The sequence below is a fragment of the Vitis vinifera genome, chromosome 16, assembly GCF_030704535.1.
Source record: "Vitis vinifera cultivar Pinot Noir 40024 chromosome 16, ASM3070453v1".
Classification (NCBI taxonomy): Eukaryota; Viridiplantae; Streptophyta; class Magnoliopsida; order Vitales; family Vitaceae; genus Vitis; species Vitis vinifera.
The window spans coordinates 23,000,648-23,027,628 of record NC_081820.1 but is presented as its reverse complement, the minus strand read 5'-3'; the positions used below and the strand labels follow the sequence as shown (position 1 = coordinate 23,027,628).

General features: G+C 34.8%; 3 protein-coding genes across 5 annotated transcripts; 1 reads left to right on the top strand and 2 right to left on the bottom strand.

The window, feature by feature from the left end:
* Positions 1 to 3,282: 3,282 nt before the first annotated feature.
* LOC100247478 (heavy metal-associated isoprenylated plant protein 39) lies at positions 3,283 to 6,472 on the bottom strand. 3 transcript variants are annotated; one of them, XR_009464425.1, is made up of 4 exons: positions 6,330 to 6,472; positions 5,992 to 6,067; positions 4,582 to 5,662; positions 3,630 to 3,810 (listed from the first exon to the last, which is right to left on the bottom strand). XR_009464425.1 is itself a non-coding variant. In XM_059733622.1 (3 exons), exons 2-3 carry the CDS (start codon positions 4,092 to 4,094, stop codon positions 3,503 to 3,505), a joined length of 333 nt encoding a protein of 110 aa, XP_059589605.1. In that variant the 5' UTR covers positions 4,095 to 4,145; positions 5,992 to 6,010; the 3' UTR covers positions 3,283 to 3,502. The 3 variants fall into 3 exon arrangements, 2 of the variants coding, with proteins under 2 accessions (XP_059589605.1, XP_002273341.2); XM_059733622.1 differs by lacking the exons at positions 4,582 to 5,662; positions 6,330 to 6,472 and adding an exon at positions 4,070 to 4,145 and having other exon boundaries at positions 3,283 to 3,810; positions 5,992 to 6,010; XM_002273305.5 differs by lacking the exons at positions 5,992 to 6,067; positions 6,330 to 6,472 and adding an exon at positions 4,070 to 4,145 and having other exon boundaries at positions 3,283 to 3,810; positions 4,582 to 4,692.
* A 974-nt stretch (positions 6,473 to 7,446) lies between these two features.
* Positions 7,447 to 15,700, top strand: LOC100252586 (protein REVEILLE 6). The gene is made up of 9 exons (XM_002273283.5): positions 7,447 to 7,925; positions 9,055 to 9,112; positions 9,196 to 9,319; positions 9,396 to 9,575; positions 9,680 to 9,802; positions 13,034 to 13,143; positions 14,038 to 14,097; positions 14,934 to 15,040; positions 15,155 to 15,700. Exons 1-9 carry the CDS (start codon positions 7,696 to 7,698, stop codon positions 15,174 to 15,176), a joined length of 1,014 nt encoding a protein of 337 aa, XP_002273319.2. The 5' UTR covers positions 7,447 to 7,695; the 3' UTR covers positions 15,177 to 15,700.
* A 1,470-nt stretch (positions 15,701 to 17,170) lies between these two features.
* On the bottom strand, positions 17,171 to 25,173 carry LOC104882190 (uncharacterized). Its single transcript, XM_010664376.3, has 9 exons — positions 24,701 to 25,173; positions 24,334 to 24,432; positions 24,079 to 24,194; positions 21,041 to 21,234; positions 20,720 to 20,825; positions 20,299 to 20,618; positions 19,687 to 19,765; positions 18,407 to 19,585; positions 17,171 to 17,982 (listed from the first exon to the last, which is right to left on the bottom strand). The coding sequence occupies exons 1-9, from the start codon at positions 24,772 to 24,774 to the stop codon at positions 17,651 to 17,653; spliced, it is 2,499 nt and encodes an 832-aa protein (XP_010662678.1). The 5' UTR covers positions 24,775 to 25,173; the 3' UTR covers positions 17,171 to 17,650.
* Between the last annotated feature and the right edge of the window lie 1,808 nt (positions 25,174 to 26,981).

Below are 26,981 nucleotides of genomic sequence, written 5' to 3'. Positions count from 1 at the left end.
TTTTTCTATAAAAACATCAAATTATTAAATCAAAAATGAATAAAAAATTTAGAGAATGATAAAAAAAATCTAAAAAAATAAATGAATAAATAGCAAGATAATAAATAAGTAAATGAAATCAATAAATAAATAACTAAATAAAAATAAGAGATTGATAATAATAAAAATAAAAATAAAATAAATAAATAAATATAATACATGAATAAATAAAAGTGATTTATAATAATAACAAAAATAAAAATAAGGAAATAAGAAAAATGAGTCATGCAAGCCATGCAACCATGCGAGTCATACAAGCCACACTAATAATGACTAATGGGTCAAGTATGCCTAAGTGACCTAAGTGGGCTTAAGTGACCTAGGTAGGCCTAAGGGGCCAAGTGTACCTAGGTGAGCCTGAGCAAATCTAGATGGGCCTAAGGTGGTGTCTAATGGGTCGGGTATATCTATATGGCCCTATGGTGAGTCTAAGTGGGCCTAACTAAATCTAACCTAAAGTACATCTAAGTGAAGCCTAATCTAAACTCGAAGGGCGGCCAAGGTCATAAGGAGGAGCCGAATCAACCTCTCAACCAAAGTTTCCAAGGTGGCTCGGAAAAAATAAGTTACATGAATAGTAATGGGTCGTCAAGGAATTGTTGTAAAGTACCGAACGAAAACCTAATAGGACATGTGCTAGGAGGGCAAAATGGAGGGTCTACACTCAACATTACCAGGAACAAGGGTGTGATGATTATCAATTGGCGAGAGACAGGTAGAGAAGAGTTATAAGACTGCCTCAGAAGTATGGTTATGAAGACATAGTAGCTTTTGCTCTTACAACTGCTAGTGAGTCTTTAAATCGAGAACCAAAAAGTTGTCAACAAGCAATGAGCTATGATGACAAAGAAAAATGGCAAGAGACCATGGAAGATGAAATTGAATCATTATATAAAAACAAGACTTGGGTTTTGTGGAGAGACCAAAAGATAAGAAGCTTGTCAAGTGTAAGTAGATTTATAATAAGAAAAAGACTATACTAGGAGTAGAGAAAACACGGTACAAAGCCAAGTTGGTTGCTAGAGGTTTTACACAGAAATAAGGAATGGATTACACATAAATATTCTCTTTGGTGGTGAAACATAGTTCAATCCAGATTTTGCTAATTATGGTGGCACATTTTGACATGGAGCTTGAGCAAATGGATGTCAAAACAACATTTTTTCATGGTGAGCTTGAGAAGACTATTTACATGAGGCAACCCGAAGGTTTTGAAATTAAAAGCAAGGGAGATCAGGTTTGTCTATTAAAGAAATCATTGTATAGTTTGAAATAGTCCCCTCGAGAATGGTATAAGTGCTTTGATGATCTCATAATATATAATGGTTTTGAAAGAAGCCAATTTGATAGTTGTGTTTACTTCAAGAAGAAATCAAGTGCTAGTAATGTCTATCTTCTATTGTATGTTGATGACATGTTGTTGGTAAGTTGTGACAAGGCAGCAATTGAAGATTTGAAGAAACAATTGAAAGGAAAATTTAAGATGAAGATTTGGGACCTACCCAAAGAATGTTTGGAATGGAGATATCATGTGATAGGAAAAGGAAGACATTAAAGCTTACTTAAAAAGGGCATGTAATTAGGTTTTGGAGAGGTTTAGCACGAGTCAAGAAAAACCTATTAACACTCCACTGGCACAACACTTTAAAATGACAGCAGAGAATTCACCTAAGATTGAGGAGGAAGTCAAGTACATGGAGGAAATGTCATATGCTAGTGTTGTTGGTAGCATCATGTATGCAATGGTATGTAGTAAGTCAGATTTGGCCTATGTCATCGGCATGATAAGTAGATTTATGTCAAATTTAGGAAGGGAACATTGGAATGCTATGAAATGTCCTAAGGTATTTGAAGGAATCTACTGATGTTGGAATTCTCTATGGAGATGAAGCTATTGGAGAGTTAGGTGTTGTAGAAGGGTATGTAGATTCTGATTATGCAGGAAGTGCGGACACAAGGAAATCCTTGACAGGATATGTTTTCACGTTGTTTGGTGGTACTATAAGCTGGAAGCTAGTCTTCAATCCATGGTGGCTCTATCCTCGACGGAAACTGAATATGTAGCTCTTACGGAAACTGTGAAAGAAGCTTTGTGGGTTAAAGGGATGATTGGTGAGCTAGGGTTGGCATAGAAGACGTTGGCGGTTCAATGTGATAATCAGAGTGCAATTTACTTGATAAGGAATACCATGTTTCATGAAAGAACAAAGCATATAGATGTCAAGTTATATTTCCTGAGAGATGTGGTGTCGAAAGGTGAAGTTGTGATTGAGAAGATTCATACGAATGACAACCCAACTAATATGTTGACGAAGGCATTGACAACTATCAAGTTCAAGCATTGCTTGAGCTTGATAAATATTCTAAGCAACTAAAAGAAGATTGAGTAGCAGCAATTGGATGATAAATGCAAAGCCAAGCAGAGATTTGTGTCAAAATTTGGCTTCTGGACATTTGTCATCATATTAGATTTTACAGTCAAGATGGATGATTTTTTCATTTTGAATTTTCTGTTTCTAAAAAATTAAATAGGGGATTTGGTTTTTTGGGAAACAATATGGAATAGGAAATGAGGTGTAAATCAAACCAGATTTGTGGCCTACTGTTAAGGGTGGCAGAATAGAAAGATAAAATATAAAAAATCAAGGCAAGTAAGCACGTTGTTGTGTGCTTGTAATTTGGGGGTTTATTTAGAGGGAAATTGTTCTGGTATGTTTTGCCTTGAATCATTGACTACAAATAGTAAAAATTATTGCTACAATTCGTGGATGTAGGTCAATTTTTTATCAAACCATGTAAACCTTTGTGTTTTGATTATCGTTTCTTTGGTGTCCATGTGTGTGAGTTCTTTATTGTGTGGGTAGTATTACAGCTCCAAGGAATTTGTGTATTGAATTCAATAAATTGGTTGATTATTTCTTCTTCATATTCGTACGGTCCTTGTATCCATCATCACAAAATATGTAAAATATCTTCTTTAGGAACTCCCACAAAAGTAGAATTGAGAGACATATAGTCACAATAATTTGAAACAAATAGAACAGCAAAATTTTCAGTCTCTAGATCATTATCATTGGATTGTAATTTGTATGGTAGTGAGCCACTCAATAATCAAGTATCCAAGTTCCCTTTTTCTTCTTCTTCCAAAAGCTTAAAAGGGTATGAAATAATTGAAACAAAAGGAGATATTCTTTTCTATGTTGTCATCTCAAATTTCCATCACCAAGGAGACACGATATTCAATTATCATAGCAACTCCAAGTTCTTACTCCATTCATGGAAAAAAACAACCCAAAATATGATACATTCCAAATCAAATCTGGCATACAATACTAATCATCCACTACTGTACATAAGGCTTCTGTTCTTGAATGCACCATCATTATGGAAGACCCATATCTATAATCACCCATTGACAGATACTATTGCTTTTGCCTTTTTGGGTTCTTCTATGATCTGGTGATTAACAAATGACACAAGCATTTGGGTCTTCTTCCACACTTCTAATATAACAGTAGTGTGGGGCATAGCAAGGGCAATAGGCTTGGCATGCTTTAACAAGATCAGGCCATTGATCTTTAGGGTCCTTCTCTTCTTTCTTGGGCTCCTCTTTCTTAGGCTCCTTCTTCTTCTCTGGCTCTTTTGCTGGTCCAACTGATAATATCTCTGTGCGGCAAAACTTCCTCAACTTGCTCACTATGCATACTGGATCCACATCTCCGATTACAGTCAATTTCTTGTCCTTCATATCCACGGAGATTGAAGTAACTCCTGCAAAATTGCAATTTAAAACCATTCAGATTGGAGCAGTTTTTAAGCTTTTAGGAACTGGACTTTCTTCTGTGAGTTCAATAAACCATTTGGTTGATGGGAAAGAGTAAGAAAAAGATGAGAAAGCCAAAGAAAACATTGCGTGACTTTTTTTAGTCTTTGGGATGAAAATAAACTCTTAATTTTGCTCTGTTTTCACATAAACCAAAGGTCTAAACAGGGATTAGAGTAAATTTTGCAATAACTTCAGATTCAATACCTAGAAGGCAAGAGACATTCCTCATGGCCTTCCGCTTGGCTTTGTCATCGAATACCTCCAACTTCAAGATTATTTTCTGTCACGACAAAATAAAGAACAGCTTGAGATACGCTGTGACTCAGAGAAAAAGAAAAAGGGGAACAACCATCAACAATATAAAAATAAAAAAAACATCAGAAGACCTAGAAAATTTTCATCTTTACAAAACCTACTAAAGTGGGAATAGGAGCTCAAGCAAAGCAAAACCCATAGAACTTATTCAAATTCCTTAATGCTCCGTTTGATTTCTGAGAAAAATTAGGAAAAGAAACAACAAGAAAACTCGATTCTTCTAATCGTAGAAGAGAAAGAGTTAGCTTTTCAACAAGGCCCCTATATCTTTTCTTTCCTTTCCATTTCCTCAGTTTCTCAGCAACCAAATAGCCAAAACCCATCACAGCCATGCAAGCTTATTCCTCAAGGAAAACAGAACAAACCCCAAAACAAAAAGCTATATCAGAGATACAACAGACCTTCGTCTCCATTGAGTTATGGAAATGATACCAGACCAGACCAGACACTGAAAAAGAAGAGTAGTGGAGAAAGGGAAGTTGATGTGGAAGAATTTATGAATTTGGAGTTCGTTCCCGGAACACCAAATTAATTTATAGATACAATAAAAACCGTGTCAACCCCAGGTCAAGTCTTGCCAGACGCATAGATGGACAAAATGGCCAAAAAACCCTACGTGGGAGATGACGTCGTTTAGAGAAACTAATAACCTAAGTGTAATCTCAATCCAAATTGAATTCACGCTAAAAAAAAAAAAAAAAATGATATGAACCAATTTAAGTATCGGGTTCGACCTAAGGTTAAATGGAGTGAATCAGAAAGTATTGCTTCCATAAACATGGAATGAATACTTGGATGGTAATACATGCATGTTTTCAAATCTTACTACTCAAGCCCGCATCGTACAACAACTATCCAAATTTTATTATAAATTATTCAATGATGGAGATGGCTACGCAACATAGGTTTTGTGTGGATATCATGGGGGGGGAGTAGCCAGTAGGCTTGTTGACAGAATTTCAAGACTCATGAACCACGCGCAGATTCGTGATCATCAAGGAACTTATTTTTCCACAGCGGTGTCGTCACAAAAGAATCGTAATCATTCATCGTAAGCATTCTGACATGACAGAATTGCAAATAAATATTTGCCCGGAATCAATCAGCCGCCATCCCCTCCACTGGACAAGGCCTTATCAGTAACATTTACAAGACCCAAAACTCAAAACACCATTCTTCAATCATGTGCCACTTAGCATATGACACAAGCATTGGGATATTCTTCTACATGACCTGGATCATAATGATCAAATGTGGCATAGCCAGGATTCCCATAGGAAGCATCTTTACTGTCTTTTTTCTCTTTTGGTTTCTTGGGCTCCTTGGGCCCCTCCTTATTTTCTGCTGCTTCTACTGGTGATCCAACCAAGACTAAATCTGTGTGACAAAGCTTTCTCAATTGTTTCACCATATTTATTATACCAACATGCCCAACTACTGTCAGTTTCTTTTCCTTCATGTCCATGGACACTGATTCAACTCCTGCAAATTCATTAATTACAGTTCAAAGCCACTCAAATTTGTCAGTTTTTGAGGTTTTAAGAAGTGGGTTTTCTTGTTTGAATTCGGTACTTAATGTTTGGTTGATGAGAAAATGTTGGAAATGAAATGAAAGATTTGCAATTCCTTAGTATATGATGTGATGTGATGTGACTGTTCATTTTCTAGGGGCTAATACAACTATTTGACTTGGTTGAACATAAAACGCATGGATTTGACTCAACATTTTGATTTTACTTCTAGAATTTGTCATTTCTTCAGTTTTCTCATCAACCAAACAGAGGGTGCAAACAATTCAAAAAATTCAATACCTAAATGGCTACAGACATTCTTCATGGCCTTCTGCTTGGTTTTGTCATCGTGTAATTCCAACTTCAAAACGATTTTCTGTCATCCAAAAAAGAAACAACCTAAGATCTGCATAATCAAAATAAAAAACAAATGAAGAAAAAACGAAAAGCTCCAAGATAACACCCAAACTTCCATTTTCTTTTCTATTCTATTCTTTTCTTTTCTCAACAACCAAACTAGTATATGTGCAAAACCCATCACACACATGCAATCTTATTCCTTAAAAAAGAAAAAAAAGCAGAACAAACCCAAACAAATAAGCAAAAAAAAAAAAAGCTACATTGGAGAGAGAACCGACCTTCTTTTCCATTGAAGTATGAGAAAATGTAAGAGACGAAAGCCTGAACAGAGGAAGAAGAAGAAGAAGACTGAAGAATGAGAAGTTGAAGGAGATGAAGTTTGATGAATTTGGCGAAGTTCGCAGGAGCCAAGGCGTCGTATTTGTAGTGATTTGAGAGCGAAGAAAACCGAGCGAACCCAGGCCCATGCTGAGCAAAAGTCAGACGCGGAGACTCGTGGCAAGGTGGCAGAAGCCACACTAAACGACGCCGTTCAGATGCTCGGGAGAACTGAAACGGTGTCGTTTCTGTGACATTTCTACAAAAAGTTGACATGTTTGTCCTCCTCTCAGGCGCGTGAAGACTCGAATACATTCACACTTTGGACATTCTTCCATGGGGGCAATACCAAAAATTGATACTTATTAATTCATAATCTTATCCAAATATTATTAAAAGTTGCATTTAAGTATAATTTAGTAAGTATTTAAGAGTTTATTAAATAAAAAAAATACATAATTAAATTAAATTAAAATTAATATGATTTGCATTCCATCTACATTATATAAGTTTAATGTCAAAAAACTATTACCTTTGTTCCCGAAAACTTTTCTATTTATAAGAGACTCTCATACCATGTGTCTTATTCCAAATGAAGGCTAATTTAATAGAAAGATTCCAAAAAAAAACCCATATTAGTAATAACACGGATTCTCATTTATTACACATATAAATTACATGAGTAGGTTGGTGCACCAAACACGTTACTCAAGGGATGAAGTTTGTACACGTCACTTGACATGAAAGTTCATATTCTCATCAATACGAGTGGTCCATGTTACCTCAAATTCAATTATTGTCTAATGGTGAAGTTCATATTCATTTCAATAAATTCACATAAAATTGGATAAGTTCATATTCCTTTACTATTATTTATTATTTTATTTATCATAATTTATTAACAACTGAAAAGTGAGAAAATTGTGGGGTTTGGTAGTTAGAAAGTTCTAGAAATGTTGAGCATGTAGTCTAGAAAGTTCCAAGTAAATTCTAAATGAAAGGAAAATTACAAAACGAGGGAGGGGTAAAAAGAGGGGCGTATTAAATGAGAGAACGTTTATATTATTTCCTTGTGGCAACTCGGTAATTCCGGGCTAAACAATCTCAAAACGCTGCGTTTTGACGTCCAAGAAACGGTAGAAACAAAAAGGAAAAACGATACTTTTGGAAGCTTGTAGGCTTGAACAGTTGGACTTGGCCGATGTTGGGCAAAACGCTGCGTTTCGGAGATTTATCGAGATGGACTTGAATCCAAACTGGAGATGAACGGAACCACAAAAAATTCAGTGAGTGAGCTTCAACCCTAAGCATCGTCTTTCAACCCGCATGGTCTCTGTCATTCCCAGCCCTTCCTCTGAAGCCTTCTACTTCGATCCCGCTTCAATGGCTCTGCCCGGACTCGGACCCTTCGCCACCACCGCCGCCGCTGCCGCTGCTGCAACCACCTCGTCTTTGGAGGATCCGGCTAAGAAGATCCGGAAGCCCTACACTATTACCAAGTGCAGAGAGAAGTGGACCGAGCCCGAGCACGACAAGTTCCTCGAAGCTCTTCAGCTGTAAGACGCTTCAACTCGAATAGGGTTTTGGTTGGGGCATTTTTTTTATGTGTTTGATTGCGTGTTTATTTTTTTGTTTATCTCTTTGTGTTGAGAATTTGAGGTTACGTATGTGTTTTGATGTGGGAATTTAGGGTTTCGAATTGGGTTTGTGATTGTTTTAATTTTCTCGCCCTCTGTTTGGTTATTGGGAAAAATAAGGAAATGAAAATGTTTAAATTGTTTAGCATGTTTGAGTTATATTTTTTCATTCCCGTCATTTTTGGGAGGACCAAAGAGGACCTAAGAATTGTTGTTTTGGGGGGGCTCTTTTGGATGTTCGATTGCAGTTGTGCTGCAGTCAGTGCGAATATGAAAGGGAAAGGGTAGAATTTGTTTGAAATGGAATGCATCTCTCACTGTTACTCCAAATTTTAGATTATTCACAGTATAATGAGACCTCCCGAGCTGTTTCCAGCACAACAATTCCAGTTGAAGTACTAGGATTGACAAGTGAAGAAGAAGGGACATAAAACTCAGCCTGAATCCAATGTGTCAAACCATTCCTCTGAAGCCTTAGGCCTTAGGCCCAATCCTTCCTATATGGTCTCTACCATTCCCAACACTTGCTCTGAAGCTTTCAACTAGGATTGGGTTTGTTACCACCATGACAACTCTGCCCCAACTTTGTTTATATGAATCCTAAGACTCTACTGATAAGGGTGGGTAACCCCATAAGCAGATAAGCTTGAGCCACTGTGATCCCTACGTGGATTTTTTGAAGACAGAGGGAGAGAGGTATACTTGATTAGCTTATCATGGCTTTAAAAAATAGAATCTTGTGCCACCTATTCAAAATTTAGTTTGTCCACAAGTGAGGTTTTGCGTAAAAGTCAAATCCATAAGATTGAGAGGACCAGAAAATTAATCCATATGCATAGGCTCTTTTTGTCTTTAGGAAGGCATTGAAGCTGTATAGGTCAGATTATCATTTGATGGAGCTAGTTAGAGATTGTTTTCGAGAGCATTTTTAATCTTCAAACTAAATTGAATCATCACCAGAATGGGTGTATCTTTTCAGTTTATCTCTTCTTATTCCTAATTAATGGATTAGTTTCCATAAATTGATTTTGTTATTGATTCTACTCAGTTTTGACCGTGATTGGAAAAAGATTGAGGCATTTGTTGGATCAAAGACAGTTATTCAGGTAATCAGGATTGTATAATTATCCTTTTATAGACTATGGCACATACCCCAAGAAGAAAAATAAACTTAATGATGCTTTTGCAGATACGTAGTCATGCACAGAAGTACTTTCTGAAGGTTCAGAAGAATGGAATAAATGAACATCTACCTCCCCCCCGGCCAAAAAGAAAAGCAGCACATCCATATCCTCACAAAGCCTCCAAAAATGGTGAGAATTGTTCATTTTAAGCATTCCTATACACAATTCTCATGTGAAGATATCTTATATATGTCATATCTGGCAGCTCCAGTACTCTCACAAGGGACAGGGTCTTTCCATTCTTCAGCTGCTCTACGTGAAACCGGATATGTTCTTAGGCCTGATTCATCATCAATTCTTAGGAACCCAATCACTAGTGCTGCTGCATCTTCCTGGACTAACAGCAAACCTGCACAAACAGTTGGTTTGTCACATGTGGCAAAAGGTTCATTTATTTATGTGTTCTGACTTCACTAACATTTGTAAATTTATAGTTTCTGGGCTAAAATGGATTTACACATAATTAACATTCTAGTCAATGTTTTTCAGGTGATATGAGATCTGCAGGGCCAACAGTGCCTAATAATTGTTGCAGTAGCGCTGAGAGCACTCCAAGAGGAAGGACAACCGTTGAAGCATCTGAGCAAGGGAATCATGTCCATACATTGAGAGGTGATGAAATTTCCATTTATGCAATATATTTAGTTTAAATAATATTTTAATTCAGTGTGAAGAAAAATAGAATGTGCTCTAGAGTTTCCCATTACATTGATTTGGAGGTTTTCCTGTACAGTAAATTGATTTGAAGGTTTAATTGAACAAAAAAAGTTTAAATTCCTCGAATTATAAAAACCAAATCAGTACACCTGTTAGTCTTGCAGCTTTCAAGTGCCAATTCAAGTCAATGCCCCTTGCTATACTTGTGTTGCTAATTGTCATTCTCATTAAGCATTTGTTACTAAAGAAGTGGAATTAACTTTTGAAGTAGTATGGAAGGAATTTCAAAAACGCCAATTATTGTTAGGACTTAGGAATATATCGTAATGGGAGTTTGAGATCATCGCATCCCACATTAGGATTTGATGGCATGGCCACTACCTCATGATTGAGAAAATAGAATGTAGCTTTTCAGGTCTGACACCCTCACCTTGTATTCAAGCTTGAAAGACCTGCAGTAATTGAACTGAATAGTTGTACTGGCAAGCATAATCTAAAAGCAACTGCTGAAATCTTCTCACTGTTCAGTTATGGGAGCTGCACTCACTTTATCTGATGATGGACTTATGACCGATGATTACATTTTCCTCTTAAAACTTATGGTGGATCCATTGTGAAAAGGTTGAAATGTTGCTTCTTTTTTTACTTTTCTCATTTAATTGTAGTGTTAAGGACTCTCTTACCGTTTGAATTCATGTAATTTATGAAAGTCCTGCAACGTTGGGGGAAGAGAGATGGTTTGCAATGGGGTCCAATTGTGGTCAGAAGTCCCACTTTGGATGGTGCAAATAGATCTGAGGCTTGGTTGTAGTAATGTGAAGGTTAGGGATGAAGTGGGTCGTCCATGTGCTATGGAGAAGGTGGGTAAGGAAGGCATGCATGTGGCAAGTACAGTAAATTATGTGTCGCACGAAGGTGAAGTCTGCTAGGGTTTACTATAGAAGGTAAACTATGCGTCATACTCTATGTATTAGTTGTAGGGGAGATGATAGAAAGGGAAGTTGAGGGGAGTTTTTGCCTTTTTGGAAAGGGGGAATCCTTGGTGATTGTCAGTGTATAGGAGAGAGGCTGGTGAAGATGATTTTACAAGATGGGACATCAATAGAGTTTTTGAAAAATGTTGAGAACGACTTGAATGGGCATGAGGAAAAGGTCCCCCACAGCAAAAATTACGTGAAGGCTCGTGGAGATTGGAACTCCCAATGATCTTTGAACAGGCACTAGAAGGTTCGGTGGGTTTCAAATGCTCTGTTTGTGTTGGGCTCCGGACAGCAACTGAAGGTATCCCAACACCTAAGCAGGCTCAACATGGCTCAGCTCAAGCTTGTTTCTACAAAAGGAAAGCTTGGAGTGAGCCACGATGAGATGGCTCTTTTTTATTCTAGTTGGTTTAACAACAAATTGGTAGCTTTCAATAGATTTGTGGGGATGCTGGCCCAACTCAAGCAGGCTATGTATCTGCAAAAGGAAAGCTCGGAGTGAGCCACGATGACACGGCCCTTTTTATTTTAATAAGTGACATGGCCCTTTTTTATTCTGGATGGTTTAACAACAAATTGGTAGCTTTCAACAGATTTGTGGGGATGTTGGTGACTAGGTTCAAAAGGGAGATCCTAGCCCTAATTAGGAAAAAAGAGGGGGTTTAAAAACAGAACTTATTTTGGGATGAGAAATGGAAGAAGAATGAAATTTTAGAAGGATACTTGGTGTCATGACACAACACTAAGTATCTCTTTCCTATCATTGTTCGTCCTAGCCAACTCAAAGGATGCCTAGGTTGTGGATATTTGGGAGAAAATAGGAGGGGGAGGGCAATGGAATCTATGCTTCTCAAGATGTTTTAATGATTAAGAGTTAGAAAGTATTAAAGCCTTTCAACAAAGCTACTAAAATATTCAATGAGGGACATGGAAGATAGGTTTGTATGGAAGGAATCAAAGGGTGGAAGCATTTCATTCAAAGCTTTCTACTCTTGCTTGGAGCCAAAAAGAGAAGTAATTTTTCTAGTAATAGTGTGGAATCTGGGGATGCTAACAAAAGTAGGGTTCTTTGCTTGGAAAGTAGCTTGGGGAGGATTTTGACTCTAGATCAACTACAAAGAAGAGGATGAACTTTGGAAAATAGATGCAATCTTTGTAAAGTAAATAATGAATCAATTGATCATATTCTTCTTCATTGTGCTAACATGATAATTGTACAACCCTTATTATTTTCATTGTTTAAAGTTGAGTGGGTGATGCCTGCAATGGTAAGAGAACTTTTATTAATTTAGCAAGGGACTCTTGGGGGAAAGAACCATGGAAAGTGGCTCATTTGTGCTTATTTTGGACCTTATGAAAGGAGAGAAGTCAGAGAGCTTTTTATAATTCTGATTTGGTGGACCAAGCTATTTTATCATTCTTTATGTGCATGTTCTTGGAAAGGGTCAGTGCATTTAGGTTTTAACTCGATGTCTTTATTTGATTTTATTGATTAACTGGGTTGTAAGTGAGGCAAGGGTTCTGTTTTTTGTGTATCCCTCTTCTTTTTTGGCCTTAGGTGCCTTTTATAATATACTTTTGTGCGCCTTACTTTAGTTGCTTTTAATACAATTGCTTTTGTCCATCAAACAAGAAGCATATGAAGTTGTGGAGGAGAACTCCTTTATGCTGTTTTGGATTATTTGCAAGGAGAGGAATGGTAGAGATTTTGTCCATGAAGAACAACCGAATCAAGCTCTCAATTTTTATTTTATTATTTTTTATTTTTTATTCTTTTTTAATTTGTTAAGATGATAAGCTCTCAAAATTTTTTACTAATGGTCTCTTTGACTTTGGGCTAGAAAGTCTTTAGACAGTGCCTCTTATGTCTATTTTAGATTTTGTTGATTGGTTGGACTCTTTTTAATGTGGGAGATATGCTTTTTGTTAATCTCTCCATCTATTTTGCCTTTTTGACACCTTTGCATACTACCTATGTACTTTGATACACCTTATTTTGATTAGGTGCTGTTTATAATATTGTGTATTTTAATCTGTTGCTTTTGCCTGGCTTAGTTTTGTTTTCCTTGTGTATCAGAAAGCTTATGCCTTTGATTAAAAATATTTGGACGGCTTATAAATTTCTTAGAAAGTTGCTTACAATTCTTATCTATCCTATTTTGTTCATACTCTTACTAACATATTAATATCCCTTTGCTTGATGCAGTTCTGCCTGACTTTGTTCAGGTATACAGATTCATTGGCAGTGTTTTTGACCCTAATTCTACTGGCCATTTACAGAAGCTAAAAAAGATGGATCCAATAGATGTTGAAACAGTATGTATTCTTTTGAAACCTACACCATTTTGATTCTTGTATGTAATGTAGTAGACTTGTCATGTTGGGTAACTCTTGGCACAGAATAATGCTTAATTTCGAGGCATCTTCAATTCTTTTATGGTATGAGACTATTTACCAGTAACAAATGTACTAAGCACTAAATATTTTTAATGTGTTTTGGAATCTCCTTGATTCATTGAAAGTAGCTTTTTTCTTTTTCATTGTTTTTCATTTATATACCTCGATCTATATTTTACCGTGACACTTGGGAAATAGGGTCCCATTAGTTTTGGGGAAAAAATATCTGTTAGATTGACCTGTTAAACTTCAGAATTGGCATGAGATGATAGTTATGTAATGTTCTTGTAAACCTTAAATTTTCTCAACTAATCTCTGGTTTGGGCAATTTGTTTGTTTAGATAATGAATTTACCCATAGTTTTGAACCTGTAAAATGTGTTGTCTATCATTTTTCTATTTTTCTGCATCATGTGTCATGTGATTTACTTGGATATGGAGTTGGAAATTAGAAGATCAATTTATTCTCACAAGAATAATTCTGTTTATATGCTTTCATATGGATAATGTTAGTGTACATGGAATAAGAATTTCTCATGATACTCATTTAGACCCACTGCTATTGTCATGATGTCACTGAATGTTAGAGATTGATCACTTTGATTATTATTGTTGATTGTTTTAGTCATCATGGACTGGATACTGTAGATTTAGCTGGTTCAACTGTATAATCAATCAGATGATTGTCATAATTGAAGTCACGACAGAATGGATGCTGTAGATATGGCTGGCTCACTGTACAGATCAACTTATGTTTCTCATACTATGAACATAATTATTTATTTATCTATGTATTTATTGGGCTTCTGTCCAGGTGTTGCTGTTGATGAGAAACCTCTCCATCAATTTGACCAGCCCTGATTTTGAGGATCATGTAAGTGCCATTTTCACATGGTTCTTGTATTCAAGTTTCTTGATGCTTAATTATTCATCATATTGTGAAAGATGCAGCACCTCACTGGTAAAATTGCATATTGTGATATTACTTGAATCAGAAGATAAGCCCTTTGCCTTGTGGAAGGTTCTTAGCATCTTATGAGGTCTCAGCATGGCTTGTCTCCCCTAAAACTGTTACATTATTGGCCTAATTGGTCACTTGAGGCCACCATATATTTGCTCTTGACAATTTGGAACAATTCAGGCCAATGTTGTGCTGTTTGATAGGGAGGATGTGATTTTTCTGTATTTATGTCAATGAATTGAAGACAGCTGACAATGCTTGGTACTGACCTCATATAGTGTTCACAACACCTAGCTCTGCCTGCTGGTGTGTCATTCTATTCAGTTTTTGGGGATCCAACATGACTTTATTTTGTTCTTTTAAAGTTCGTGCATGATATGCATGTTGGTACAGCGAAATGACATCAAATCCTCAAAGCACACAGAAAAGAAATACTACTTCCTTGAGCCATTACATTTGTCTGGCCTACAAAATTAGAACCAAGAAAAGACAATTATATTTGGCTCAAGTTGGTGTATTAAGGCCAGAATATAGGGAAACAGGTAGGGGTATGAATAGTGGCATAGTCAAATTACCCATCCAATTCCAGTGATATGATTACTTATTTGGATTTGGACTCAAAAGTTCTCTTCCTGGTTTATGTTATTAAAAAGGCTGCATTCTTCAAAAATCATGTTGAATTTAAGACAGTTTATTTAGTTTATCATTCCTACATGATCATAATACCTTTGTTATATGTGTTGATGCAGAGAAAATTGCTTTCAACCTATGAGATCGACTCAGAGACAACTAGCCATGGTGTTGAGAGTAATAAAATCCCTCAGGATGACCAAACCAAGGACAGAGCTCAACTTGGGTAAGGATAAGAAAAACACTTTGTTCTTTCTTTGTTAGCTGAGATTGGCATGCTTGCTTCCATCCTCCATTCCTGCACTGACGAATACTGATGCTATACACATAAAAATGTCAGGACCAAAGACAAAGATGAATGAGAGCTTCAATTGCAACCAAGCACCGGCAAAGCTTTTTACCTTCCCATTCTGGTGCTATTACTTCCTGTCATAATGCCATCAGCTGCAGAGTTTCTCAGTGCATTTTCACCGTGTTGGTGTCATGTATATATACTGAAAAAGGAAACAAAACAATGTAGCGCGGGAATGTAAAGCTGTTTCAAGTTTTTTAATGAAAGCTTATTCTGTAGAGTTGGCTGAAGCTAATCCTGTAGAGTTGGGCTCCTGTATATTCAAGTTTTGGGTGAAGTGTTTTGGTTCTGGGTTTCTGTAATATAGCTTCCATATATTGTGCTACTGTAGAATCTTGTCTGAAAGCTGATACATATGTATCTTAGGATATTAGCTGACCTTGAGATTGGTTAGGAGGAAGAGGTATACCGCCTATCTCCATGGAAAATGTATTTGTGCTTGGCTTTTGAGTGTTGAGAACGTATTATATTACAATGTTGAATCAATTTATCAGCTTGTGCAGAATAAAAAATTATGAAAATATTGCTTCTCAATTGTGCAGAGCCATTGTGCTTCATATTTTATTATTTTTTTTCAAAAATGAGGATCTCTTATTTCTGGTTTTTTTTTTTTTTTTCCTGAAGATAAAAAATAATAATTTCTTTTATATAAAATATAAGGGTTTGTTTGGTAAATGTTTTTAAAAACAATTTTAAAAGATAATTTTTTAGAATAGGTTTTGAAAATTATTTTCTAATTTTTATGGAATAAAAGTCTATTTGAAAATTTAAAATAGTTTTAATTTGTTTTTAATATTTTTAAATATATTTTAAAAATGATTTTTATATTTAATGTTTTATTTTTAATTATTCTATATGTTTGTATAATTATTTTTTTAAATGATTTTTTAAAAATAAGTGAACAAAATAAAAGTGATTAAAAGATATTTTTTGAAAATGTCATATATTATGTTTTTAAAAATAAAAAATATTTTTGAGTTGTCAAACCGTATTTTTTGTGTTTTTTATTTTAAAGAACAAAAACTATTCTAAAAAATAATTTCAAACACTAAGAATTTTAGAGATTTACATAAAAAAAATAATTATTTTTTAGAATTAGTTTTATAAAAAAACAAATGGGATATTTAACTAAAAAGGGTCAAATATGACCCATTTTATAAAAATGATTCTCATCTTTTTAAAACAAAATTAATAATATTTTTTTAAGAGGGGGGAATATTTTGACCATTTAGCATAGATATTTCTAAAAAAAATTATCTGTGATAGAATGGAAGACCAATTGGGGTCCTTGTTATAGTAGTAGCACATAGTGGGATAACGATTATTGAAATAAATTTCTAATAATAACAATAATGTTATTGTGATAATTTGGTTTGGGTTTTTTTTATTATTTTATTTTTTCAATCTACGTGTGTTTTAGTATATTCTTCAAGCAAATCAATGGGGACTTGTGTCTGAGCGCTAAGTTCCATGAACAAACCACCAACGATTTACCTGACAAATATATTAGCACACTACTACATTGGAAAAACTGATGAGACTTTTGAGATGTTCTGTTCTCCTCTGCCTTTTACAAAATCAAAACCTCCATGGATTCTAAGTGTTCTGTGTAGAGAAGCATTTAAATTACTATTAACCAATACCTAACAACCACCCGAAATTGAAACAGTAGCTGGTAAAAGAAAAAAAAAATGCATTCCTTCTCTGTCACCTGCTTAAAAAGGGCACTTCAATAGTGGCAGGATTGTAGCCATTTGTCATGGCAATAGGGAATAATTCAGTTTTTCCCTTATCATGAACCCTTGTGAGAACAGTTCTTTCATCCTAACAAAACTAAGAGTTCGTTTGACAATGCTTTAAGAAAACACTTCTAACATTAAAAAAAAAACGTTTCAAAGAAGAATGATACGTCTGGCAAAATTTAAAAAGTTAAAAAATCACTTATCATAATTCTTCTAAAAACACTTGAAGGAAAAAACAATTCAAACAAAAACACCTCAAACATACTCTTAAGAATTTAAGTGCTTAAAAGAAATCACCTGTTAATTCACAAAAACTTGGACCCAATTGACCATGTCAATAAGATTCATCATCCCAAGTAGCCTGTACAAGTCCTGAAATGCACACATGATGAAGAAACCCAAGCAAGTTGCCTAGAAGAATTCACGGGTTATGGAAAAGAGTTCCTCTTCTTATTTTTTTCGTTGTGTCTATACCCATAACTACACTAATGGTTATCTGCAAAGGAAACACTAAATGCTTAACTATGTTGCAAACAGTCTTGAAAATTAGGTAATTCAATATAAACACTAGGGCAAGGACTTGTGAGAAAGAGTTCCCTCATTGGTTTCGGTTTATCTATCCACATAACCAACCCAGTTCCAACTATTGTCTTGCAAAGAGTCTTGAAAATTAGCTAGATTAATATAAGCATTGCTGCAAGGAGTTGTGATCAATGCAACCCCATTACCTGCCAATTTCATCCTACTGTCCATTCCAAAATCCCATATCGAACTGCCTGTTATAGGTCCCTCGACCACGGACACGGGGAGTAAGAGGGCGCATCTGCCTCCCTCTCCTTTCCATCTCAATGGGCATGTTGAATGCCGCATCCACAGCGAAAGGGTGCATCTCCTTTGCACTCTTTTCTGTTTCCATGGGCTTATTGAGTGTTGCACCCATGGCAAAGGGGTGCATCTCAATGGGTATATTCAATGTCTCATCCACAGCATAAGGGTACCTCTGCCTTGCTCTTGATACCATCTCAATGGGCCTATGGAATGCACCTGAATTGCTTTTTCCACGAACAGCAGGAGCTACCAACACCACAAGAAATTGTTAGTAACCGTCAGAAGCCATATATTGAATACCCTATTCTGTCATGAATAATGATCCAGAGATAAAAACCACAATAAAAAAGTAAAAATAAAATTCAGCTACTAAGAAAATTAATGGCATTCTAGGTGTATTTTTGTATGGCAAAAAGACAACATCTTCAGTAAATTTCCACCAAATACTTGGCCATCCATATTGTTATCTCTGATTCCAGACTTTTAAGAGGTTGGAGTTGCATGAAGAAGGCAACATGGTACTATTTCCACAAATTCATTGATCCCTTGATTGGGAATGTGTAGTTTATAATTAGATAGAAGAGAGGGTCAATCAAGGCTTTTCACATCCAATCTACCAAGAGAATGAGGTGGTGGAAAAGGATATATCAATAGATTGTGAGTGCTTTACCTGTATTTGCCACTCCAAAGCCCCCATACCTAAGTTGCTGATGATGTTGGGGAAACCTTTGCAAATTCAACTTAGGTTGATTAACAGGAAAACCATCTGGCACGTGTTGTAATGAATTATGAACTGGATAATCAAACCTTGTTGGCGCTGCAGGAGTGTAGGCAAAAGATTGGGGATGAACATTCTCAGGGGTGTAATGGGGGGTTCGAGGACTATGGCGATAGTTTTTCCAACCCATGGACCTGGTTTGAGAACTCAGTTGAGGAGAATCTAACAGAAAATTAGATGGCCTCTGTGGATCCATTCGAGAGTGTTGAAATTGTGGGTAAGATTTCTGTGCATGCAGATCATGATAAGGAGTCTCTGAGCCCATTATGCCACACAAAGAACGAAGGAAAGGTGAACCTTCCAAACTTGGTATGGCAGATCTTTCATCACCGAGGACATGATTTAGATCTGCTAGTTGTACAGCAATATTATCAGCTGGTGTAGTAAAATTTGGTTCAAGTGAATTCCAAGTGGGCTTAAACACGGAGTGTTGAGGGATTATGGGATCATCCACTGTAATCAAACTGTCCTCTTCAGGCAGACATATTTCAATTGTTGAACCATCTTTTCCATCAAAGCCTTCAGAGCCTGTTCGAGTTCCCTCTATCAAATTAAACTCACCCAGCTTAGAAAACTCTGAGGCCACCATGTCTTCAGAACTAATCACAATGGATCTACCACATTTATCAACAGCTGGATGAGAAAACTTATTGGGAGCTGCCGCCAGATCTTTCAGGCTCACCTCGTTTTGTAATAAAGAAAGAAGATACTGAGATGAGCCATTATCATTGGCAGAATTTGGTTGGTCATCCTTTGCATAAAGACTCCAGTTTTGCACAGAATGATTCTGAGTTGAATTATTTTCCTTCATATCAGAGAGAATAGATTGTTCAAGGTCCTCACATGTAAGAACTGCTGGAGTAACAGAAGGTTTATTGCAACTAACTAACTGCCCAGAGATTCCCTCTGTACCAAAAGTCAAGGTAGGTATTATAGGTTTGCAGGTAAGTTGATTTATTTCAGAAAAAAAGTTTGGAAAGTTGCGATCATTGACTTCTGCTGTCTTCACTCCAGACACTTGGGTTCCACCTTTCTCTTTACTAGACAAGATAACTACAGCTGGTTTCTTCTCTGAAATGAGGTGTGAATCCAAGAGATTAAAGGAAGAAAAAACTCATTTAGTTAAAAAAATAAATAAATTCTGAAGTATTGAAGCACCCCTAAAAGCATACCTTCTTCACAGAGCAGATGAGCAAAATTGGAAGAATGAACCATGGAGCTCCCAGGGCATTCAGCTTTAGCATCATCATGCTGATGGAGCAACAAAACTGAAGGATGTCAATTTTTAATAGAAATCACGATTAAGAAATCATACAACTGTTAGTGACTAGAAACATACTTGCAGAAAGATAAGAAACTAATAAGCTGGAAATCTAGAAATGCATCCAGGAAAGCTGGAAATCTATGATACAAAATACTACAGTGATGGACTACCACTTTTTACTACATTCTGTTTGTTATTCATCTTAATGTTTCTACATCAGCCTTACAGCTTGTATCATAGAACAACGAGAACTCTTTCTGCCTTTTCCCTGTTAAAACCATGACCATAAACCTTGCAATATGGAATGTGAAAAACTGCTGGATAAAAATTTATGAGTAGATAAACCAACAAAAGGAGACATCAATACTTACAAGAGGCTATCACAGCATCAGAAGTATCATACCCCATTTAAAAATCAACTCTATATGCATGAGTTGAGAAGTAATTAAGAGGAATAGAAGAGCATCAATTCTATCTGCATGATATTTTCAACAAGCACGTCTAAGTATTAGCTCACTACCTCTGATAAAGGGGAATGGGCTAAGGGTTTTGTTCCAAGATTCTTCTCCAGGATCTTGTTGGAAAAACCTGGGGGTATAACAGGCCTGGATGCAGGAAGCCGTGCAGGAAGAGAAACCTCAGCAGGATCAGTAGTTGAAGCTGGCAGTATCAGACACTCCTCTGATCCATTGATTGTATTCACTATACTATTATCATTTGCAGAATCCTTGAGTAGTGCGCTATTATCTGGGTCAAAATTTTCTTTATGTCCATCATCATTTTGTTTCTTCTGCTCTTGAATTGGTTTTTCCTGTTCCTTCCTCATCAACTCAAATGAAACTGAGCAGAAGTTGTTAATGTTAGCATTAGGAGGCCCATTAATTGAAAGGAAAAATGCATCACTAAAACAAAAGGCAGAAGCAAACAAACAGGAAATTTACCTCTTCTCTTTTCTTCCTCTGCTGTCTCATGATCTAGATACTCAGCAGAGCCAAAGGTTTCATCATTGTACAAGTCTATATTCTGCTTCCCTAAGCCACATACAAACTGAAAGAATAGAAATTATTATAATTATTGACCAGATGTCTGTAACTTAAAGTTCAGTTAGTTTCTTTTTTCTTCTGAACTGAGAAAAGTTGGGGAGGAGGGGGGGTGGAAAGAACATATTTCCCATAACATGCAATCCAGAATTATAGACATTATATGCAGATGCTGATTATTCTAATGCTTTGGCATGGAAGAAAAATATAGTGCCAGCAGACCTCAAAAGGGCGTAAAGGACAGTATGGTTCTTTATGTCTATTGAGTTGATAAAGACCACTTCCTTGAGCTGTTGGAGCTGAAGCCCTAGATGCACCTGCATATACTCTTGGAAAAGCAACATTTCCTAAAACCCCATCATACTGAAATTTTTGCCAAGGACGTCCATACTGTTTAACGTTCTGCTGTCCAGAATCTGCATAATGATGTGAATGGTTCAACAAGCCACAAGAGCCAAATAACTCTGACTTCCATTAGGTAATTATCAACGAGGCAGTCAGGATAAAACCAAGGAAATTTCTATCTTTATTTGAATCATGTAGGATTGAACAATGACAAAAGAATATATAAGCCATTTAATAATGTAAGCACATATAACATATCATTCTATAAAATCTTAATTATCTTGAATGGTAAGTCAGATAATTGAGCACATTACATGGATGTACAGGGCAATTAAGGTGGTTGGGTCCATATCTCAACTGGGACAGACAGCATTTTTAAGCAAACCACAAGTAAAATCTTATTCTTCCAGTTCTTTGTAGAAGCACAAACTTATGTTATCATTGCAAGTCCTCAGAAATTCAAGCCTTTTACCAAGGCCTTCTACAACATAGAACAGATCCTGAGTATGGTACAATGCATAGAGTGGTAATGATCAATGTCATGAAGACAAAATCTAGTCCATTGCCTCAATCGTGTGATTTTATTGTGAACTGCCCCCAGCCTCAGAAGTTCCCGTCATGAACTACTCAAAAATGTTCAAAAGTGGAATGGATCTTTTCCATCATAAGTCCACGACACAGAAGAAGTACTGAAACAATTATGAAATTTCACAAAATGACACTAGGAAGTTCAAATAAGAACCATCCTCAAATCAACACCTAGATCAAGGAGAAATGAGAGAGAAAATAAACCTGGGATAGAACCTTGGAGATCCATCCAGGCGATTGCAGAATCACCTATGGTTGGGTCTGGATTAATATAATTCCTTACTCTGTTTATACTTATAATATCACTCTAAGTAGAGATTCTGCTTTATACACCTTTGATATAAAAGGCTACTAATTAACACTCTTTACAATTTTATAAAAATATAATCTAACACTACAACTAGAAAAAACCTAAAAAATTCACTTAACAACTTAATTAATTACTAAATTTGGAGTCAGTAACCAAAAGAAGCTATAATTCAAATCTTCTAACAATTAAAACAAACTATAAGAGGGCAGGCAGTAAATGCACATGAAAGATGGTATCAAAACCAAGAGTGGTTGGGGGTGGGATTCATGAGAAGGATGGATGTTCAGAGAATCATTTCCGATTATTTCTAATTTTCTTTGATGTTCAAAAACAAGTCAGGCAAAAATGGGTCCCAGATTAAAAGCATCAAATACACATATGTGCTCATAATTTGACAAGAAACCAGAAGGGCCACATTGACATTCAATGGAACTAGGGTCCAAAAATGCTATCTTTTACACCGTTAAGGTCATCGTAAACCATAGCATCAAATATTCTCAAGTACAATCCAACATGCTCAGACAAAAAACCACAAATACAGGACCAATTCCTGCCACTTAGACATTGACAAACATCAACCTAATGCCAATATGGCAACAGTACATGGTAGATGCAGAACAACAAAAGAAGACTAAGACGTCATATTTGGCGTGATTCAACATGCGACAAAGTGCAGATAGAAAAAACCCAAGATACCCAAAATTCCTTCTCCAGGAGCCTGCATAACTTTCAAACGTGGAAAATAAACTTTTGTTCTGTTTATGCAGAATAATGAACCAAATACAAACTAATAGCAACAAGACCATATGACGCTTGTTTACTTATCATCAAATGTAAATATTAACTCTTACGCATATGGTGAGATTTCTGCTATACCCACTGAATAAAAAGAGAGTTTAGAAAAGAAAATATCCTGAGCCAATGAAAGCACTTATCCATCGATCCATCTAAACAAAAGCACTATCCCCATCTTACCATGTAGAGGGCAAGTTGCATATGGAAGCTATATTAACGTAACTAGTAACTACAAAGACCATAATAAATCCAATGTCGGGCTGATCATGTGCATAGAGGTATTGATTGAGTATACTGATGTTGTTGAGTTAACTTTTAAACTTCATGTGCATAATCAGTGATGAACTTGAGAAATGTGAGACCTACAACATGGAACTAACTATTTTATGTTTCTGATCTTAAGAGTGAGAAATGGAGCCACATGTTAACAGTTATAGGCTTCAACACATATTTGTGACCAAGGTCTCACAAATCCAGCACAAGAAAGGTCTGATGAAGCCTAGATTCTTAAACTAAAAGCCATGAAGGTATGCTCATATACTATAAACTTAATTCATTAAAAACTAAACCACATGGAACAGTTTTTGGATATCCTGTTTCACCATCTCACCATACTTAGGATCTTTATTTTTGGTTTACATCATAGGCCAACAAGTTTCTATACCACTTCATCTCATGTTGTTCAGGCTTTGTCCTCATCATTGTAGCTCCTTCCTCCTTACCTGTGTAACTCCTGATACTTGTTGCAGATGACAAAACAAACTTAGCTTTCATTCTGTCACCAGCTCTAATACAAACTCAACTTTTTCCTTTCTTTAACAGATCTAACATCAGCTACAATATCTTAGTAGATTACAAAGCACCCCAGATTTATTTAAGAACCACAGATTAAAAGGAAAAACATTTCCATCTGCATATTCCTCACAACACTACATAGATAACCACATGTCATGATTGATAATTAAGTCTGAATCAACTTGGACCAATCATAATTTTTTTAATAAAGTAACGTACACAACAACAACATATTCCATACTCAAAACTCACCTATGAAAATTATTCTAGGTTAAAAAATAAGTCAAAATACTGTCTTAAACAGAATCATGCTGCAGGAGTATCTGAAAAATGCATAGACGTAAGTGATGAAGAGAAAATGAAAGAAAAAAAAAAACAAATGCATTAAAGAGTTAATGGTAAAATGAGAATAACTCAACCCACACACCTGAATTATGGTTGGACTGTGATGAAGCATATACACTGCTCTTGAAACTATGCAATGACTGATTAGAAGCTACTCTTTGACATTCTGACATGCCACTGTTAGGATCATTAAATTCACTGTTCCATAGCATTTGAATCAGAACTATACAGACCCCGAACCCGTAATAGTAAAATAGTAATCGAAATGCAAACAAATCAATGAATTCAACAGCAGCAGCAACAACAATTGAGCCAACGAAATAATGTGGCTTCTTACCTTAGGAGGGATGAATCAAATCCACTTGGTAAATTTTTGCATTCATCTAGCTCAGCTAAAGATAAAAGAAAATCCCTTGCATATGAAATCCTTGACTGTCTGCATCATTAAAACAAAACCAAACAATAATTTTCCATTTGGTTGCTAAGAAAATGCTGGGAAAAAAAATAAACTAAAATTTGGAGTCTTAAACTTTTTATTCTTTCGCGAACTCAAAAACCAAAATCCTCCACCCCACTGAACCTTAAAATTCTAAATTTCATTTTCTCAACAACCAAACAGCCGATATAGCAGAAGCTGCAAAACAAAACCATCAGCTTAATGCACAAATCACAACAACAAAAAAAATAAGAATAGCTAGAATTACTTTTGAGTTCCTTCAGAAGTCTCATCCGGTTCCGACCTTCCCGGGGAACACCGATCTTGATTTTCTGAGTCCATTTTTCTACGAAAAAAAACGCTACCAAAAGAAAAATCTAATCACAGTGTCTTTGCCTACAATTGCTTACTTCTCTACAAAGCTAAGTTCAATCACCTATCAATGCTATCATCTCTGTATTGAATACAAAGCCCTAGAGAGATTCACATGTACACACTAACATTGAGTTATGGTGTTATGAACACTGTGTATATCAACACTCCATAGAGAACAACAAACACGGATTTTCCAGAATTGAAGTGACAGTATATGTAAGTTTTCTAAAAGGATTCTCTCGGGAAAATTCATAGGGTTTTCTCATGCAATGTGTGTTTGGTAGAATAGAAAATATGAGAAAATCAAAGATGTAAGAGAAGAGGATGTGGAGCCAGGTCCAAGGCCCACATGGATTACATGCCCAGGGAGCGAGAAAGTTGTAGCATATTTATATCTACAGGGAGGAAAACCAAAAAAACAAAAATAAATAATAATAATATTAATAATTAATTAATTAAAATTTTATTTTTAATTTAATGTGCATTATTGAAATTTTGGATATTGCAAAGGCACGTTTGGTAACTATTTTCAAAAAAAATTTGAAAAAATAGTTTTTGAAAACTAATTTATGATATTTTGTATAAAAAAAAGTCTATTTGAAAACCTAAAATATTTTTAATACTTTTAAATATATTTTTAAAATATTTTTTATGTTTAATATTTATTTTCAATCATTCTACAAATTTGTATAATTATTTTATAAAAAAAAATCTTTAAAAAATAAGTATAAACAATTAAAAATTGTTTTTCGAAAATACTCTAAAAATAATTTTTGGTTGTCTATTTTGTTTATCAACTATTCTTAAAAATTGTTACCAAACATGTCCTAACTTGTGTTTATGATAAATTGTCTTATTAACATAAAAGACATAAATCTTATATTAAATTTTATCATAATAATTAAAATAGTATTTATTTTAATTTTCTTAAAATTATTTATTTTCATTTTTCATTCTTATATCCCAATCATCAAAATAGCCCAAATAAGTATAATAATCTTATAATTATCCTTTAAATAATTAATTAATTTATGTTTATTAATTTAAAATTTTAGAATAAAATATAAAATAATATTTTTACAATGAATTTAATTAAAATCTTATTTTTAATATCCCTATAAATTAATAATTATTTATTTTTTATGTTTTATATAAAAATATGAAAAAATAAAAAACATGTTTCTTTTTCTTTCTACCAATGAAAATAAAGAAAATGTATTATTCCTTTTAGTTGGTATTAAATTTTTTTATTTTTGATAAAAACATGAAATATAAAAGAATTGTTAATTTCTCTTACTCGCTAAAAAAAACCAATTAATATAAAAAGGAAAATATTTTTAATTTTCAAAAATTAATTTTTTGTATTAAAAAAACCAAAATGATTATTTATGTCCAAGACTATAAAAATCCATTGACTGTTACAAAATAAAATTTTTAATTAATTTTAATTGAGATTCACCTTATATGTCATTGTTTTGTAAAAATAAATATAAAAATAATTTATTTTATCAAAATATTTCAAAAATACATACCAAGGTATGTCAATAAAGTTTCATTGGAGATGTGTTGATGAAGAGAGATTACAATTTCTAATCGATTGACCAATTAGGTTAGTATTGAAATAATAAGACATTCAATCATCATTAGGAATTACAATTTCTAATAGTCTTTATTGACTCCTTTAGCTAATAAGGGTGTAATTGAAAATTAAACAATCGATAAAACTAATCCAAACTGATTAGAATGATCAAATTGATTTGATTTTCAATAATTATAAAAATTAGTTCAATTTTAAAATTTTGAAAACCAACTTTATTGGTTTAATTTTCATTTTTCTATCTCCTAATAGAAAAAAATCGAACTAAATCAGTATCTTAAGACTTAAATATGTTGTGATTTATAGTTATTAAACTATCATGACTTAAATCTCTCATAACTTATAACTATTAAACTATTGTGGCCTGAGTTTAAATTTTAAACTCAAGTCGCTTTAATTACTTAAAAAAAATGGTATTATATTAAGTAAGTGTTTGGTAAATTAACTTAATAATTAAAACAATTTAATAATTTAATTTAAATTATTTAATAAATTAAATATATTTGGTAAAATAACTTAATGATATGATTTAAAAGTTAAAAATAAATTTAAATAATAAGTAAAAATAATTGACTTA

Coding starts and splice junctions, on each gene's coding strand:
- LOC100247478 (XM_002273305.5), bottom strand. Junction 3,811..4,069: donor GAATGTCTCTTGCCTTCTAG/GTATTGAATCTG, acceptor GCAATTTTGCAG/GAGTTACTTCAATCTCCGTG.
- LOC100252586 (XM_002273283.5), top strand. CDS start 7,696: ATGGTCTCTGTCATTCCCAGCCCTTCCTCTGAAGCCTTCTACTTCGAT. Junction 9,113..9,195: donor GATCAAAGACAGTTATTCAG/GTAATCAGGATT, acceptor ATGCTTTTGCAG/ATACGTAGTCATGCACAGAA. Junction 9,320..9,395: donor TCACAAAGCCTCCAAAAATG/GTGAGAATTGTT, acceptor CATATCTGGCAG/CTCCAGTACTCTCACAAGGG.
- LOC104882190 (XM_010664376.3), bottom strand. CDS start 24,774: ATGGACTCAGAAAATCAAGATCGGTGTTCCCCGGGAAGGTCGGAACCG. Junction 19,586..19,686: donor TCATCTGCTCTGTGAAGAAG/GTATGCTTTTAG, acceptor ACCTCATTTCAG/AGAAGAAACCAGCTGTAGTT. Junction 17,983..18,406: donor CTTTGGAGTGGCAAATACAG/GTAAAGCACTCA, acceptor TGGTGTTGGTAG/CTCCTGCTGTTCGTGGAAAA.